This window comes from Portunus trituberculatus, chromosome 41, assembly GCF_017591435.1.
Source record: "Portunus trituberculatus isolate SZX2019 chromosome 41, ASM1759143v1, whole genome shotgun sequence".
NCBI lineage: Eukaryota > Metazoa > Arthropoda > Malacostraca > Decapoda > Portunidae > Portunus > Portunus trituberculatus.
The window spans coordinates 15,525,941-15,543,006 of NC_059295.1; the positions used below are offsets into that span (position 1 = coordinate 15,525,941).

The 17,066-nt window shown below is 35.8% G+C and overlaps 2 protein-coding genes across 6 annotated transcripts; one reads left to right on the forward strand and one right to left on the reverse strand.

Annotated features, from left to right (window-relative positions):
- Positions 1 to 6,802: 6,802 nt before the first annotated feature.
- LOC123517074 (acyl-coenzyme A thioesterase 13-like) lies at positions 6,803 to 12,631 on the reverse strand. Of its 2 annotated transcripts, XM_045276928.1 has the most exons (5): positions 12,370 to 12,631; positions 10,103 to 10,287; positions 7,298 to 7,460; positions 7,088 to 7,123; positions 6,803 to 6,914 (listed from the first exon to the last, which is right to left on the reverse strand). In XM_045276928.1, the coding sequence occupies exons 1-3, from the start codon at positions 12,457 to 12,459 to the stop codon at positions 7,307 to 7,309; spliced, it is 429 nt and encodes a 142-aa protein (XP_045132863.1). In that variant the 5' UTR covers positions 12,460 to 12,631; the 3' UTR covers positions 6,803 to 6,914; positions 7,088 to 7,123; positions 7,298 to 7,306. The 2 variants fall into 2 exon arrangements, with proteins under 2 accessions (XP_045132863.1, XP_045132862.1); XM_045276927.1 differs by lacking the exon at positions 7,088 to 7,123.
- A 168-nt stretch (positions 12,632 to 12,799) lies between these two features.
- Positions 12,800 to 16,997, forward strand: LOC123517075. Of its 4 annotated transcripts, none has more exons than XM_045276930.1 (4): positions 12,800 to 12,965; positions 14,093 to 14,195; positions 14,965 to 15,068; positions 16,501 to 16,997. In XM_045276930.1, the coding sequence occupies exons 2-4, from the start codon at positions 14,103 to 14,105 to the stop codon at positions 16,694 to 16,696; spliced, it is 393 nt and encodes a 130-aa protein (XP_045132865.1). In that variant the 5' UTR covers positions 12,800 to 12,965; positions 14,093 to 14,102; the 3' UTR covers positions 16,697 to 16,997. The 4 variants fall into 4 exon arrangements, with proteins under 4 accessions (XP_045132865.1, XP_045132864.1, XP_045132866.1 ...); XM_045276929.1 differs by lacking the exon at positions 12,800 to 12,965 and adding an exon at positions 13,197 to 13,330; XM_045276931.1 differs by lacking the exon at positions 12,800 to 12,965 and adding an exon at positions 13,460 to 13,483.
- Positions 16,998 to 17,066: the final 69 nt, after the last annotated feature.

Sequence of the window (17,066 nt, forward strand, 5' to 3'; positions counted from 1 at the left end):
TGCCAATAATCGATCAAAATGTGTTAATCAGTGGCAGAGACAAATACAGACATAACGCGAAAGCTAATAAGAACTGACAAAACTACTAGCTAAGTGCCATTTAAATTACCTTATTGTTCTGAGAACTACGTAGATATCTTCAAAATATATCCTGATACCACAACGTACACACATTATTGGATATCAAGAGCAACAACACTGATGCATTACCGTGTAGTATTGATAAGAGTACCCAGCCACAACACAGAAACCCCTCTTCTCCCTGCAGTGCTCCATTCACCAATGTCTGGATAGGCGAGACTTCCCAACCGTCGACTCCACTCTATACTATAGTTACTCTCCTTCCGCCCTCCCCACCTTTACCACTAATTAGAATATATATTATAGCGTTAATAACCATAAACAATAATAATACAACTAGTGTTTTTTTATATGATTTTCCAACTTTAAAATGGGTAATTAGATAACGTAACTGTGGTGTGGCAGGTACGGTGGAACAAGTCGTCTCTACTGATGAGGACTTTACTTAAGTATATTATTAACGTATGTGTTTACGTATGCTTACTCTCCGTTCATGAAATCTTGTGGCATCTTTCTCCACGCAGCCCAAGACAATAACTCATCGTTTGACATTTATCCTTTACATTAAAATTTGTCAAAACTCTTGCACGAAAAAGTCATTTCCACTTCGTTAACCGAAAGAAATTACTGAAATCTTCACTTACAAAATCCAAATTAAAAACTTCAGGAATTATAATAATGCACGACGTTTGGGAACACTTGAAGGAGTCAGGACTCTCAACCCCTCTTGTCCCACACCACCAGAGCGGTGGCCACTGGCTCCATACCTACGGCTACAAGGGAAGGCAGACCGCCTCGCGTGTGACGCTGACTTGCTCACGCCGTCGCCGTGTGTTGTTGGGATGTATACCTATTAAGCTACTGTGATAGGTGTCTTGCCGTAAGATTTTACGTTAAAGACCACAATTTTGTGTATATAAGGGTAATTACACCTCACGAAAACCATATTTTTTGTCATTCAATATTAATTTGCTTTAAAACAAATGCACAATGAAAATGCAATGTAAAGTTTGTAAACACATGACAGTATAAACACCTCATAATGAAAAACAGTAGTGTTACAAAGAGTCTTGTAAACAGGAAGCACACCCCGGTGCGTTAGGAGGTCATTCTGTCATATAACACTTGAAAAGGGGAATTTATTTCACACCATTTAAATCAAATAAACACACAAAAAAAAAATTGCATGCGGATAGAAAAAAAACTAAGATTTTCAACTTACGCCGTAAGACTTGAAAATCACAGAAATTACGTAAGACTTCAGGCCGGTTCACACGTATCAATATGCGATTGAAATTGCAAGTCGCTGGAAGTATCGACTGAACCCTTCTAGTCGGAACACGTTCACACAGCGATTAGGAAGTATAGGCTAGTTGGCGGGAAGTGAATATAAACAAACAGCTAGTGTCAGGCGGTTGTCAGCTGATTGTAGGACAGAAAGTGACAGGAAAAAAAGTAACACGAAAAAAAATTAACGGAAAAAAGTAAGAAGGAAAAAAGTAACAGGAAAAAGAGTAACAAAAATATTGAATGCTATAATTTGCCAAAAAGTCCAGACTGCTTCAGCTGAGTAATTGAATGCTGCAGTTTCTGTTTCCGAGATTTCCTCAACTAAGAACAAGATTCGGTTACTGTTTCAGCATGGACATCACACAGAGTAACAAGGGCGACAACAAGATTTGTTTCGAGGGATATATTATGTACACAGGGTCGTGCACACGGAAGAAAAACATCTGGTGGAAATGTTCTGAGAAAGGGAGTAGATATTATAGAGGAAGTCTCAGCACTACGCCTGACTTGGATAATCCAGAGCCAGGCCCACAACCCCACAACCACGCTGCTGACCATATCAACGTGACATACACAAAGTGTCGTAACTTGATGAGGCAGCAGGCGGCCAGCTCCCTAGACAAGCCATCCCAGATCTTTGCCCAGGCAGTTGCAAACCAAGACCATGCTGTGCAGAAGCGTTTTCCGTGTGAGGAGAACACCAAGCGATCCCTCTGATATCGCAGGCGCACCCCACCAATGCCCGAACACCTGCACGACTTCACTTTGCAAATGAGTGGAAGGATACACGGGGACCCAACCCTCACCAGTTCCTTCTTTACGACAATGAGCCAGAGGCAGTCAGTCGCATTATTGCCTTTGCCACATTAGAGGAGCAGCAGCAGAGACCATCTATATGGACGGCAACTTCAAGATGGCAGCAGCACAGTTTACTCAAGTGTACGTGATTAGAGTTCTATTTAAGACTATACATGTCTCCTGTGTCTATGCTCTGCTACAGAATAAGACAAGAGCGGTGTATTCAGAGCTGTTTGATGTCGTCGTGGACAGTATCACGCAGTTGGGAATAAACCTTCATGTACAAACAGTTGTGACAAGATTTTGAAAATGCTGTTTTGCGTGCAATTAGTGCCAGCTTTGGTAGAGAAGTGGAGACCAAGGGCTGCTTCTACCACCTTACACAGTGTACCTGGCGTGGATAATTACCACTCAGACTTGGAGTTCCGGCGGTTCTGCAGCATGTTGGATGGACTCTCCTTCCTGCCCACTGAGGAAGTGAAAGAAGGTATGGAGCACCTCAAGACCGTTATTCCTGCCGAGGCTGCTGAATTGGTGGACTATTTAGACAACCTATGTCTCAAGCAGCTACAGAAGTCAACAGCTGCAGAATTCCCAGGGCGTCAGGTTGCGTGTTGTACCCCCGATGTACCCCCCCCCTGTTATCTGGAATCTACATGAGGCGACATTACACGGCAATTCCCATACCAACATCATTTGTGAGGGTTGGAACAATAAGTTCTCAAACTTAGTTGGACACCGTGGTGCAGCAGGACCTGATTGGCAACACATCCAAACCAAGACACAAGAGAAACGCTATTCAATTGCAGAAGCGGCTACGATATCTCTGTCAGGACAGGGTAGAAGGAAGAAAATCCATCCCAGAATGTTTATGACTTGCTCACAATATACCGATAACCTGGACACTGCATTAATATACATCTCGTATTTTTAATGTTTTTTTCTTTTACTTTTTAATGTTTTAATGTTTTGTTTTAATATTTTTAATATTTTAATGTTTTGATGTTTCTAACTTTCCAATATGTTAATGTTTTATAACGTTTTACTGTTTTTAACTTTAATGTTTTCCAAGAAAAATACTTCCTTTTGTACCAGAAGCACTATCTTCAATTCGGCAGTCTTTAAATCGTGTACAGTAATTGTCAATTTATCTTCAAGAATGACCACTGTTACTTTTTTTCCTAAATAAAATTAGTATTGTTACTCTTTTTCTTGATACTTTATTTCCTAACAAAATTTTTTTTTTTCCGTTACTTTTTCCCTGATACTTTCTTTCCGAGCACCTTGTCAGCTACCCAACAAGATGTCTTCCTCTGGTGACGATCACGATTGCAATCAAATCATCACAAGTATTCAATCCTCACCTCCAACACCCTGCACAGAGGGAAGCAGTCATCGGAGAGTGGCAGCTATCTCATCGAAAGCCGATTTGCGTAAGCTTTTTCTGTTGTAGAATTCACTTTTAGGGTTCCAGCAGATGTGCTCTTTTTTCCCTCACCAACTCCAAAATCTTCTCTACATCGTCACCACATTTTCAAACCTTTCTCCGTGACGTCACAACGTAAACAAAGTCACAAATCGACTGAACATGACCAACATGTTGGTCTTGTTTTGCACCTGTTTTTGCCAGTCATTAGGCACCGATATTCAGTCAAAAATTCTACCGACTTACAATTTCAGTCGCAAATTGACACGTGTGAACCCGTCTTTACGCAAAAAACGTTTAAGACAGGTATGGGGGGATGGAGTGTGCTGTGGGATTATGCTCCCACCCTAGACATTTTTTTCATTAATTCATGATCTATCATTAAAATAATAGGAATAAAAGAGTATCCATTAAACAACAGGAATAAGCATGAGTCAAGATAATCATTCAGAGAGAGAGAGAGAGAGAGAGAGAGATCGTCGCCATGTACAGTACGTATCGAGCATAAACATGATATAAATGCGGGACAGGTGCAGCCAATGCTCAAAGTACATCCCAAGTCATTCTGAGATAGTGGTGAGACCCAGTGCAGAAGTAGCATTCTCTACCTCTACCATATTTAGAGTGATACCTCTGGCCTGATGGTGACTCATTGGTGGTAAGGGAAGGAGACAATGCGACGCACACTAATCACGTATCGAATACAAAATGACGAATCGTCAACCCCTATCGAACTCATATTTTTTGTGAAATGGATACATATTTGACTCAAAATTTGGTCAAAAAGAATTGAAATTAATGATTTCATTTGCTTGATAATGATAATTCATACAGCCAAATACAGAACAAATGACATTACGTTTTTTGGTTCAAAACAGGACATAACATTTTATTCTTCAATATGGAACAGTTTTGCATTTCAAGAAACAGGTGGTAATCTATTGCCAATCCCACAGTAGATCCTATCAATATTGTTAAACAGTAGATCCTGGCAACTCCACAATAAACTCTTATCAATATTTCTGTACATCCTGGCAATTCCACTTCAAACCTTACACATACTAATGTAGATACTATCAAAGTCCACAAACCACATCAACAGGAGAGCAACGATAATGAAAGCAGGCACTTTGTGCATAACAAAAAATACAAATTTAATAACATATTATTTCCGAAGAAATACACACCAAAAGTCATGTCAAGAATAGCAACATGCCCACCACCAGAACTCCAGTACTATGTCATTGGTTCTCATTGGGAAATCAGTGCAGATCACCATTGTCAGTGCCAGGCAGCTACAAGAGTCAGATCACCACTGGTCCACAGCTGAGTGCCACATTCCAAATCCTAAGAAAACTGTTGAAACACAGCTGCACAACAGGCTGAAATAAGCAGCATTGGCAAAGAGGGTGCCACACATGCAACATTTGATGGTTCCTGAGGTGACAATGTCATCTCCACACAAGCAAAGATGGTTGCTATCACAACCAAAGGTTCACCCACAAAGGTGGCAGCTATCCATCATTGCATCATAGCCCATCTCTAAATGGGAAGGTGGCCCCAGCACACCTCACAAGGCAGGAATGTTTCTGGGCAACCCTTTTGTAGTGTACTTCTCTCAGGCATAAAATGTAACACTGCACTACCATTATCATCATCATTGAAATATCAGATGCTTAAAGAATTGGACAAAATCAACAAATGTATATGCACTTGCAGTGATAAAGTAGTGTAGTAAAGTAAAGTAATTTGTAAGTTAATAAAAGTAAATATTTTGAATAATACATTTTACTATATTCCCAATATACTTTAACTGAATTATATTTCCCAGACTGACTTAAAGTGCAGTGTTCTTTACTGTCTGATGATTTTAGTTTTAACAATTTATTTATTTTTATTTATTAAAACTATTGGTGATTATTTATAATGTGCTCTCTCTCTCTCTCTCTCTCTCTCTCTCTCTCTCTCTCTCTCTCTCTCTCTCTCTCTCTCTCTCTCTCTCTCTCTCTCTCTCTTTTCATATGGTAATAATCTTACAGGTTCTTCAGTCTAGGGTGCAAATTTTCACATACAAGACAATAAATAAATTATGTACAATACACATATAGCACTTTCTTTCATAGTTTTCACATATACGGCAATAAATAAATTACATACATATACCCTCATTCATTAAGAACTTTTTAAACTTAGACAAATAGTGAAATTATCAGCAAATTGCAGTCACACTGGAAGGGAAGCATGCACATGCACAGAAATAAGTGAAGACTTACCTGCAGTGAGTGTTGCAGTTGTGGATGATAATGAGTTGCATGGATCATACTGTTCTGGGTGTCCTTCAAGATATCCAAGCTGTCCTCCCTTTTTCTATCAGAGATAGAATAGATGTTATAGCTCAACTTAGACTGGGGTATGAGATAAAAACCTTTATTGTTTCTGACAATTTAAGAATAAACAGATTGAAGTTAAGAAGAGACAGAAGATTGTAGTTAAGAGAAAGATGATTAAAGTTAATAAATTCTCCATAAGTTAAACGTCTGTTACTTGTAAATGCTACACAGAACACATGTCCATACAAACCTACCCAGCTGTGGAGAAAGTTACCCGAATCTTAATAAAAGTAAACACCAGCTGCCCTAGGGCATTTCTTTATGCTACTTTTTTTACCAACACAAAACAAATGAAATACACAATATAGCAGTACAAAAAAACTTTAAAAATATACAATGCTAAGTTCATTAGAAAATCTTTAGAATATGTAATAATACTGTATCAAATGTCTTGTGAAAAATATGTTATGGCTCTTGAGGCACTTAGCTATTGCACTTTTAAGACTTGATCATCTGCTTTTGGGGAAGGCTCTAAGAAGAGATCAGATACAGAGACATTATGATTTATATTAGTTAGTCTTGTATAGTCATGAAGGAGGTTTATTTTTCCGAGTTATGCAAAATCAAATAATCTTACTTTTATTGAATATTAGTTGGAAACAAGTAAGGTTTTGACTCCATCCTTCTTGGTATTCAGTCTATACTAGTCATTATTAAAATCTCTTAATATTCTTTTGTTGGTAACTGCTTCAGATTGTAAATTCTAAAATACCAATGTCTAACATATAGTGATTCTAGCAGTCAGATTTTTTCTTTTCATAAAACTATCAGAGATATTGTATAAGAAAACATTTCCACTAAACACAAAAGCACTCACCTTGATTAGTTTGAGGTCATTTAGGGATCACAAAGACCTGGAAGGCCAATATAACTGCCCTCACCATCACCATGTATCTCACTGCTCTTTTCTATCTCCCGCTGGCCATGTGCTGGAACAGTAATAGTGCTCTTATACTATGGATATGTTGCTCAGAATCTACATATTTTTGAATAAGCTATGTTGTCTTTTATTTTATCACAAGGTAATTAATTCACTGCAACTTTAGTGGATGAAAGGATAGAGCAAAATGGAAAGATGAAACTTTTTTTTATTTTCACTTACTGGTTAAATTTTCTTCTTATTTGTTTGTTTTCTATTCTGTTGAGAAAAGAAAAGGGAGAAATACTGAACACTACAGAAACTACACATGGTAAATTATCTTTATTTAATCTAAAAGATGTACACTAGGTAAAACTTAGAATAACAAAATATACCCGTTTTAATTATATCATCTACTATATACAAGTTAATACATACAATTTTCTGACATACATTTTAACTTCATCCAATAAATTTGGTGTGGCTGCCCTTGGCCACCAGGTCTCCTGTTTCTTTGTTAATTATATCAACATCCAAGAAGGCCATTGTCTTGCCCACCCTAAGCGTCTCAGCATTGATGAGAATTTCTTCTCCAGTTTTAGCACCCTTCATGTATCTGACAAAGAAAACATCATTTCATAAAATACCACAAATACTGGTCACACATTAACATACTTATACAATCAACACTGACCATCTGCAACTTTGAAGACTCATAACACTACCACCACACAATGTACTTCCTGATCTGAAAGTGAGAAAATGGTTCCAGCTCAGAGTTCCTAAAGAAGGCAAAGGACTATACTAAGAGTAATTACTAACTCAAGTTAATCATTTTTTTCAGTGAAAGGAACCTTCCAATCCTTTTTCTGTGAGGGGTGCTAAGACATCTAAAGTAGCTTAGAGCTTACTGACTCATGGGATACAAAAATAGCTGATTTTTTCCTCACCAGCACTCCATCCACACTGCCACTTTGAGTAACAAACTTAATCCAATGAAAGTGCCAACAGTGATAAGTGGTTGTAAGGACAAGCCTTTATACTTTAAGTAAAACCCCACATACTTGTACTCTGTGCTAAATCTTGAAAACAATATTCACATATGAAAATAGAGTAAGGTACATGAGACTACATTCTCTTTATATCAACTCTCTTCAGGCTGGACTGCATTATCAGCATTAATCAATTTCTTGTACATTAATTCTCTTCAAGCTGGACTGTACTATTGTCAAATTTCATTGGCTAAACCCATGATTTAGAGAACTAATTTGAGCATCTTTTTCCACCTATTTCAATGTTCATTATTGAATAACCTGGATCATGAAAAATATTTCATAAAATCTAACATAATTCCTTTTACTCCAAAACACTAAGACATATAAAGAATAGCTAGGAGAGGGAGCACCCACACTTATAGTTGGTGTTGTGTAATCGATAAATTCATTATAATAAAATCAGCAGGGTAGGACCATCTGTGTTGAGAGCACACCAACATTGATTTCATCCACACACTGCTGGATAACAAAGGTAGAGAGCGACTGGGTTGGGGAGCTCAATCAAGTCATATTTCTTAATATTCATCAATGACAAAAAAAAAATTTAAACCCCTGAATACCTATGTAAAGAAAATTTAATATGAAGGCTTTTGCACCAATCAAACTTTTCTTTCTACTATTTTCATTATTTTTATTTTGTAAGACTTTTTTAAAAAGAAAATTATGCCTAAAGTGGATGAACAGTGTGGGGAAAGCACTAAATGTTAGAGGAATGACTGCATCTACATGATAGAGTGAATGGAGAGTGACAGTAATGAGTACTCTACATCTGCTGTTGTTTGTCTAAGAATTGTAGCAGGTGTGGAGTAGGGAACGGTCACGATAGGAGTAAACTGGTGAATACTGTAGGGCATTGCCATGGAAGATTATTGTGCATTGCCTAAGCTCCTGGCATATACAAATCCCTTTTCAACAAGACTCAATGAGACTAGGAATGTGAAAGTATGTGTATAAGTGTCATGCTTTGTTTTGGACACCACATGTAGGATTGCCACTGGTATATAATTATGTAGATTGGTGTATAGAAAATTTCTTTAGCCAGCAAATGCAAAATAAGGCAAGAGCCTTAGCTGAGATAATTTATGAATAAATAAAAAAGAGTGAATGATAGGAAAGTCACTTGGGAAACCACTTTCAACAGAATTAGAACAAAAATTCATTATTGCAACAATAGAAGAGCCATAAAAAAAATTGGAAAAAAACAAAGATACAAAGATGGATAGAATCCATATTGATAACAAAAAAAAAATGTAAGCAGAAGAAAGTTAAAGAATCTTCCTATTGAGGATGAATTCAGAGTTAAGGAAGATAGGAAATCAATGCTAAAGGCAAGTAATTGGTTCTTCAAAACTAATGCAGAATAGCAGTAATCTTTGCAATATTTAGAAGACCTTTATCTCATGTTATTTAACATCCTGTAGCAGGCTTCATTTAAAACTTACTTTTACCCTTACTAAGCAACCACTGGTATGTATGTGTTCATTTGTTTATATTTTTTTTTTTTCTCAAGGTTTTGTGCAATACTATATTACTATTGCTTTCCTATTAGTTTAGGACAGTGTTTCCCAACCTTTTTTGGTTACAACTCTCAATATAGCCTTAACTTGAAATAAAGACGCTAAATGTGTGAACATGAAGTAATAAATCCAACCATTTTCATAGTTATTACAGCTATACTTGCAAACATTTATGAGCTGTTGTTATTCTATTTATGAAAGTTTATATTTACTATCACAATAAATTTCAATATATCTATGAAACAGGAAAGAAAACAAGTTAAAAAAAAGTAATAAAAGACCCTCTGGTGACCCTCAGAAAAATCCTCACAACCCTTATTTGAGTCATGACTAAGGGGTTGGAAACCACTGGCTTAGGCTAATATATAAAGTATTCCAAACATAAAGAAAAAAAGGGCAATAACACTGAATGCATAAATCAATAAAGTCACAAAGCTGAAGGCAGAGAGTATGTGTTCTACATAGTTCAACTTAGCTTGCAGTGAAAATAGTACACTATGCTGAATTCCAACTTTTTAAAAGAAGAAAATACTGATTTGATTCAAAGCCTTTTTTGATACACATAATTGATATTGTGAAATCCTTACAATACTTCATGAGTAGTATGTAATTAGTATGTACATATATACAAATACAAACAGCTTCAAATTACAATATGTTTAAACAGAACACAGAGTTCAACTTACGACACGTTTATATTAACAGAGACACCTGGAGCGCCCTGTTCGGTGGTCATGAGGGCCAAAGTAGACACTGCATCAACCAGTGTGGCAGTGAAGCCCCCATGGAGATTCCCTCCTCGATTGGTGTGTTCCTTTTCTATCTTCACTTTGGCTACACAGCGTCCCTGACCAGCTGACACCAGACACAGCTAACAAAGAACATTAGGTCAGAAACTGCTTTACATACAAAGAGATGATGGCCATTAATAATGATAAAACATAAGTGAAAGTTCCTTATTGTAATGACAATACTACAATTAGGTAATACTAGATTAATTATCAACCAATGAACACCACAGTCTAGACTCTAAAGGACAAAGCTACCAATCTGACCATTTTTGAGGTTTTAAAGGGATGGTAAATGCAAGGCCCTCATGTGTATTTTGGTAATACAGTCAGAATTGTATCTAATCTCCCTACTTCTGCTGAGAGAGTATAATTTTTTGCATTGCTCTATTACCTAAAAAATGAGGTTACTAACAAACTCATAGTTTTCAGACTCAAAACATTCATTCACCAATGAATGAGAGTGTGGTAAAGACACACTTCTTCCACCCACTAAATCACTGCACTGCACAGCTACCAGCCACCAACAAGTGATAGCCGGTCCTCTTTCAGCAATATTGCCTGTGAGTGTTACTGTTATGCTACTTCTAAGTGAGGACACAACTATTTTTTTCTGATAGATTTCGGCCAGTTTCATATCAATTTGCTTTCCATTCTTACGTTAAATCGTCAGTTTCTGATGATGTGGAGGTAGGGGTAAAAATATAAACTAATCATCTGCAGGAAAACAACATACAGATTACCTAATTCGAGGCAAAAAAAACTGCCATAAGAAATAATTTTGTCTAGAATAGAGAGGGTAAGAAGTGCAAGAGTATGAAATTTACCATTTTTAGATTTCCATCATAATTCCCCTACACTCTTACCCTAGCCAGAGGACAGTGATTCCCTGGCCCTCCCCCACTTTATAAGGGATTTTTTTTTTTTTTTTATGTAAGAAGGGAAAGCCAGCTAAGGAAAAAAAAAAGGTATTACTGCAGTTTCACCACAATCAACTACGTGTTTTTTACCCACCTCAAGAGATAGAGCTCCTGATTACGAGTAATTTGAACCCCATATATACTAGGTGCAACCTTTTTGAATGACGATACAGATTTTTTAAAATTTAAGCATGTTTTGGTGTTTTGGTGATCAGCCGTGACAATAGCCTCCCACATCAAACCCTGCCACACACTGATGGTGTCATAAGCTCGCGGCGGCTCGGCGGGCTCCGTGACATACCATTGTCTGAGCATGCGCTTAATTGTTTACACTGATTTGTTCTGTTCTTTGAAACTGAAGCGACGGCTAATGAAAAAAAAAAAAAAAGCATAATTATTTCCCCCAATCACGACGGCCCCTGAGGTTAGGTTAGGTTAGGTTAAGTTTAGTTAGATTAGGTTGGGTTAGGTTTAGTTAGGTTAGGTTAGGTTGGGTTGGGTTGGGTTGGGTTGGGTTTGGTTAGGTTAGGTTAGATTAAGTTTAGTTAGGTTAGGTTAGGTTAGGTTAGGTTAGGCTAAGCTAGGTTTAGTTAGGTTAGGTTGGGTTAGGTTAGGTTTAGTTAGGTTAGGTTTGGTTTGGTTTGGTTTGGTTTGGTTAGGTTAGGTTAGGTTAGGTTAGGCTAGGCTAGGTTTAGTTAGGTTTAGTTAGGTTAGGTTCTGGACGAAACTATTTTTTTCTGGTAGATTTCGGCTTGTATTTAATTAATTTACCAGTTGTTTTTTTATGCAAATCATATGTTTCGGAGCTGTAAAAAAAAATTGGTTAATTTGCGCCAAAAACAAGTGGTATTTTAATTAAAAGCATGCTGAAATCTACCAGAAAAAAATCTTGCCATCTAATCTAATCTATCCTAACCGAATCTTGCCATTAGGCTGTGGCAGGCCCTTATCCCACTCCTTGATCTTGCTCAGAAACAAATCTAACAACCTAGCCGAGAAATTAATATAATCTAACCTAACCTAAACAAGATTGGGTCAAGGGAAATTTTTGTGGGCAACTGCCATGGAAACTAGAGAGACAATGTTTCTTAGAATCCATTAAGGTATGCAAAAATCATGTTCCCAGTGTTGTAGAGTATGATGATATAAATATAAAATGATACCACTACTACTACTAATATCATCATATACTAATACCGTCACTGCAAATGATAAATTACACAACATGCATTCCTTGCCACTAACCTTAGACAATTGTGCATCATAGCCCCCTGACTCCACCACTACTGATAACACTTGTTGAAGAAGTTTTTTTGCACCGTTAGCGCCAGACATCCTCCTCTAGTCTTATGTTCAGACAGGAGACTAAATTTATAGCTTGCAACACTTTACTCAGCAAGACACGAGAGCTATAGAGATAGTGAACTCGGACGTGTGGTGTTCACCAAGCTCGCCTCGTGTTAACCCTACTCGTTATTGGATAGCTTCTGAGAAAGTGATTGGCCGTCTTTTTTCTTTTCTTTTTTTTTTCCATCACTCTGGCATGGGGTTATTAGGCCATTTTTATATCTTCATTTATTCTTTTATTTTAATATTCTATAATTTGGCAGCTTTAAATATATACAATTGTTTATTTACATAATGTAGTTTTAATTGTTTTTTTATTTATTTTTACTTTTTTCTAATATTTTTTTTTAATAATAACGTTATATACACACTCATAACTCCATACACGCTTCATTCACATTATAGGCTTGTCCGTGTGTCTGTCTAGGATGAGTTTATCTATGCCAGTCACGGAACTTCAAACTCCCCTTCTTTGTTACATACTATACAGACAAGTAAGTGCGTACCGTACATTATGGGGACAGATTATCATTCAATACAGTGTATTTTTTTTAAATATACATACGCAATTTATAAGTATAATTTTAGTGCAATGTGAATTTGTTTAGGTACATTTTTGTTTGTTTTGGTTTCTTCTTCATGTCTTGTATAAAAATTGTTGTTTGATTTTAAAGATTTTAAATGTAGCATATAGTTTTCATTGATACACTTCACTTATTTTTAAAACTTAAGTATCTCTCAAGAACTTTTTAAGCATTAATCCATCTGGCAACTGTGTTGTTTGTACACAAAAGCGAGGGGCGGCCGCGGCCCCGCGGGATGACAGGATAAGCGTGACGGCAGACAAGCTTAGCGACGGGTAACCTGCCACGCCTCTAGTCACTTCATGGGACGTCACAAGCTCATACACCACTATCTTACGTCCCTGAAGATAGAAGATAAGCTGGACAATGGTCCACACACCATAGCACAATTTCAAGGACCAGAGATAGTTACTGGAGCATTGCCTTGAGTGTAGTTTTATTATTGTTATTATTATTGTTATTATTATTATTATTATTATTATTATTATTATTATTATCATCACTATTATTATTATTATTCTGGAGTCCATATTCGCAATACTTAATAGCCACATAGATATTTTTTCTCCTTTTCACGCGTGTTTCTCCCATTGATGATGCAGAGTGCTTGTTAAAGATTTCCAAGAATCTTGTGAACATCCTTGTAAACCCTCTGTAGTCTAGGCACAAACAGTTAGATGTAAGAAATATTTGGAGTTGTCCCCAGTGATTAGATGGAGGTCATACTAATAAGAGGAATCACCAGACCTAGTGAATTCCTGTGCCAGTACCTAGTGTTGTGTACAGCTGACTATTATACCACTTGCCTGTACTGACAAAACTGGTGGAAACAGTAACAAAATATAGAAGTTATACTGATAAGATAAAAAAAGAGAAAGAGATTCTTAAAATTGCAACTTCCTAAAGTGGATGAGATCTTGCTTGAACATGAAAACATCAGAACTCAGGCTGAGGTTGTGGTTGAGCTAACTACAATAATATCAATGTAAGTTGTATATCTTAAAAAGAATAATAATATTAAAAACTTCCTTTCACAGGTTTGCAGAAATGGGGAAGTACAAAAGGCTCCCAGAAAATTACTTCAAGCTCACTAACCCTGTGGTGATCTCCTTTGTGTGTGTTGGGTTGTACTTGTTGCTGGTAAGGATTGTGTTCTTGTTGCTGTAGATCATTAGTTAAATTCACAGGATACATGGAATTCATATAACTGAATACCATACTTTTTATTTTGATATTTGTATTTGTATGCCCTATTATTTTTGTTTCCTTGAAGAAATGTGGTGTTATCTTTTACTTTAATTTATTTTGATGAGATCGTTCAAGTATTTCAAGTGTAGGGCTAGTGATATATTGAGACAAAAAGTCTATTAATGTTCAAGAAATACATAGGAGTCATTACTTTAATCTAGATGTGAAATGAATTTGAAGAATTGCTAGCTGAAAACTAATTATTCAGCTGTAGTTTCAGTTAATCTAGCTTTGAATAAAATATCACAGTGAGGATATGTGAAACATCAGTGTATATTCTATTCACACTACCTCTACATTAGCCATTCCTTGACTACTTACATTCAAAATTGATGTGCTTGAATTATATGTATTTTTCATTTCTTCCACTGAATATTGTTCATATATTAGTTATAGTACATATACATATATCCAGATCTTTGGAAGTGAAGATAAAAAAAAGATACAGAACCAACAACAAAATATTTAGAAATTATTGTAACCCTATACATACTTAGGTTTACATTGTAACAAAATCTTTATTGTAAGTCAAATGTGCTGAACCACACAAAAAAAATCATATATTATTTTCATCCAATGAATACAAAGAAGTGGAAAAAGGATTAGTATTAGTTAAAGATATAAAAATACATGATTCACACTTCAGAATTTCTTCTCCCAGATGGCATGGCTGGACCCTGAAAACATATCTCCTACCTTCTTTGGCCGTGTTGCTGACCTTGCCACATGGCTGGGACTGGAGTACAACAATGCTGTCAAGCAAATGTGAGTATAGATTATTGGTCCCCTACTTCTGGTTATTTAATGTCTGATGTTTTAGTAATAGTGTTTGACATGGAAGGACTTACATACCCATCATCAGTAATCCTGTCTCCAAAAATTGATATAGGATAAAAAGTCAGACCAAAACTAATTTTTAAAGGTTTAAGATATCACCATCATTACCATTATTGTTAGCATCAGCATCAATTAAAGATTGTCTGCACTACATTTCTGTTCAGTATTTAGTTACTGCCTACAATAATTTATATTTCTATCACATAACAGTACAGTAATAGTAAAAGTTAAACATTGCCTGCACAATTTATATATTCTCTTATTTTCAGATATTTATTATTCATATTATCTTTCACTTCAATTCTAATTCTTTCAAAAGCTCTTAGTTATTAGTTTCTATGAATATATTTTTCCTCAACATTGATATCAGTTTTGCAATTTCATGTACTATAGTTATAAGTGCAAGCTCAGATTTCAAGCTTGTTATATGCAAGATTTTCAAAATATATGTATGCTTTTACATTAATCTCTCTCTCTCTCTCTCTCTCTCTCTCTCTCTCTCTCTCTCTCTCTCTCTCTCTCTCTCTCTCTCTCTCTCTCTCTCTCTCTCTTCTCCTCCCCTTTGAAAGCTCAAATTCTTAAATCTTTGACTATGGAACAATGTATGTGATACTTATGAAAATTAACATGAAGTTCTTATTCTTATTCCTGCTATCCACCTTTCTACATCCTCAATATCCATCTTCCATAATGTGTAACTGTACAGGGATGTGTTTTACACAAGAGAAAGGTCATGCAGTATATATACCTACTACTGTTTTGCATTATATAGCTTTCTTTAATACTTTGTTTTTTGTTTTTTTATTTATTTATTTATTTTTAGATTTTTTTCTTTTCAAGAATTACAGATTTATTCTAATTTTTGACAAACAAAATAGAGATTTAGTGTAGACCTTATTTGATAATGGAATCATTGAAGACATAGTAGATTCTGCCAGAAATACTAGTACGTAATTTGTTTAAAGTTGCTGAGATCTTGACATGAAGGTAGCATTCAAAATGTTGACAATATTCACCAGATCAATGGGCTAAAATTGTATATGAATGGAAGATGTTAATTATATTTATACTGCAATTAAATATATATCTTTATTATCACAGTAAATTAGCATGTTAGATTGGTTTGACTACAAAAAAACAAGGCTAGGTTTGTGGAGAGATTTGCATCTGCATTAGCACTTATGCAATTACAAAACTTAGAATTGGCATAGGATTAGTCTCAAAATCAGTTTTCATGTTAATGCTGCAGTGAGTAATCTTTGGTAGAGTTTATTATTCATAATAGTATTTAAGTAATAACACTAAGTTTAACATTAAGGCTAGCAGCATACCCATAACAATGTAAAATTTTATCCTACAGATTTCTTTCTACAGTGGCGATTCATGTAGGCGAGACGATTGCATCAGTATATTATTGCCAGAAGCTGAAATTGAACTCTACTGTAACGCTTGCCTGGATGGTGCAGACACTCTTCCTTGGTATGTTCTCTCTATGGTACCTCATCTGGCCTAAGAGAGAAATTAAAGAAGTTCCTAAATCTAAAGAAACTGATTGAAAAGACATACAGCACCTGTAAACTGGTGTTTGCTAAAATGGCACAATAATGATTTTAGATGAATGATATCTATTATTGATGTGATGTTTGGTGTGTGGTTCAGTAAGATAATGGCAGGAGAGAATTTTGGTCATTCAGATTGGGATTTTAGCTCCTAAGTTTTTTTTTTTTTTTTATGGAGAAATATGTGTTTTACAATAAACACATAAACTTTTAACTACCTAGCTATTCATGAATTGGTGGAATTACTCAGTATTTGAAAAAAATTAATAATTAAATAAAGAAGATTTTACATAATAAATTGTGTATGTTAATTCTGCTCCCCATCAATAAGTTTAAATACTTCATGGTGTGAATAGGAAAGACTATG

Excerpts from the sequence above, each read along its gene's own strand:
- LOC123517075 (XM_045276930.1), top strand. The coding sequence starts at position 14,103 with ATGGGGAAGTACAAAAGGCTCCCAGAAAATTACTTCAAGCTCACTAAC. Across the intron at positions 14,196-14,964 it reads TTGGGTTGTACTTGTTGCTG|ATGGCATGGCTGGACCCTGA; the intron begins GTAAGGATTGTG and ends TTCTTCTCCCAG. Across the intron at positions 15,069-16,500 it reads AACAATGCTGTCAAGCAAAT|ATTTCTTTCTACAGTGGCGA; the intron begins GTGAGTATAGAT and ends TTTATCCTACAG.
- LOC123517074 (XM_045276927.1), bottom strand. The coding sequence starts at position 12,459 with ATGTCTGGCGCTAACGGTGCAAAAAAACTTCTTCAACAAGTGTTATCA. Across the intron at positions 10,288-12,369 it reads ATGATGCACAATTGTCTAAG|CTGTGTCTGGTGTCAGCTGG; the intron begins GTTAGTGGCAAG and ends GTTCTTTGTTAG. Across the intron at positions 7,461-10,102 it reads TCTGTTAATATAAACGTGTC|ATACATGAAGGGTGCTAAAA; the intron begins GTAAGTTGAACT and ends TTTCTTTGTCAG.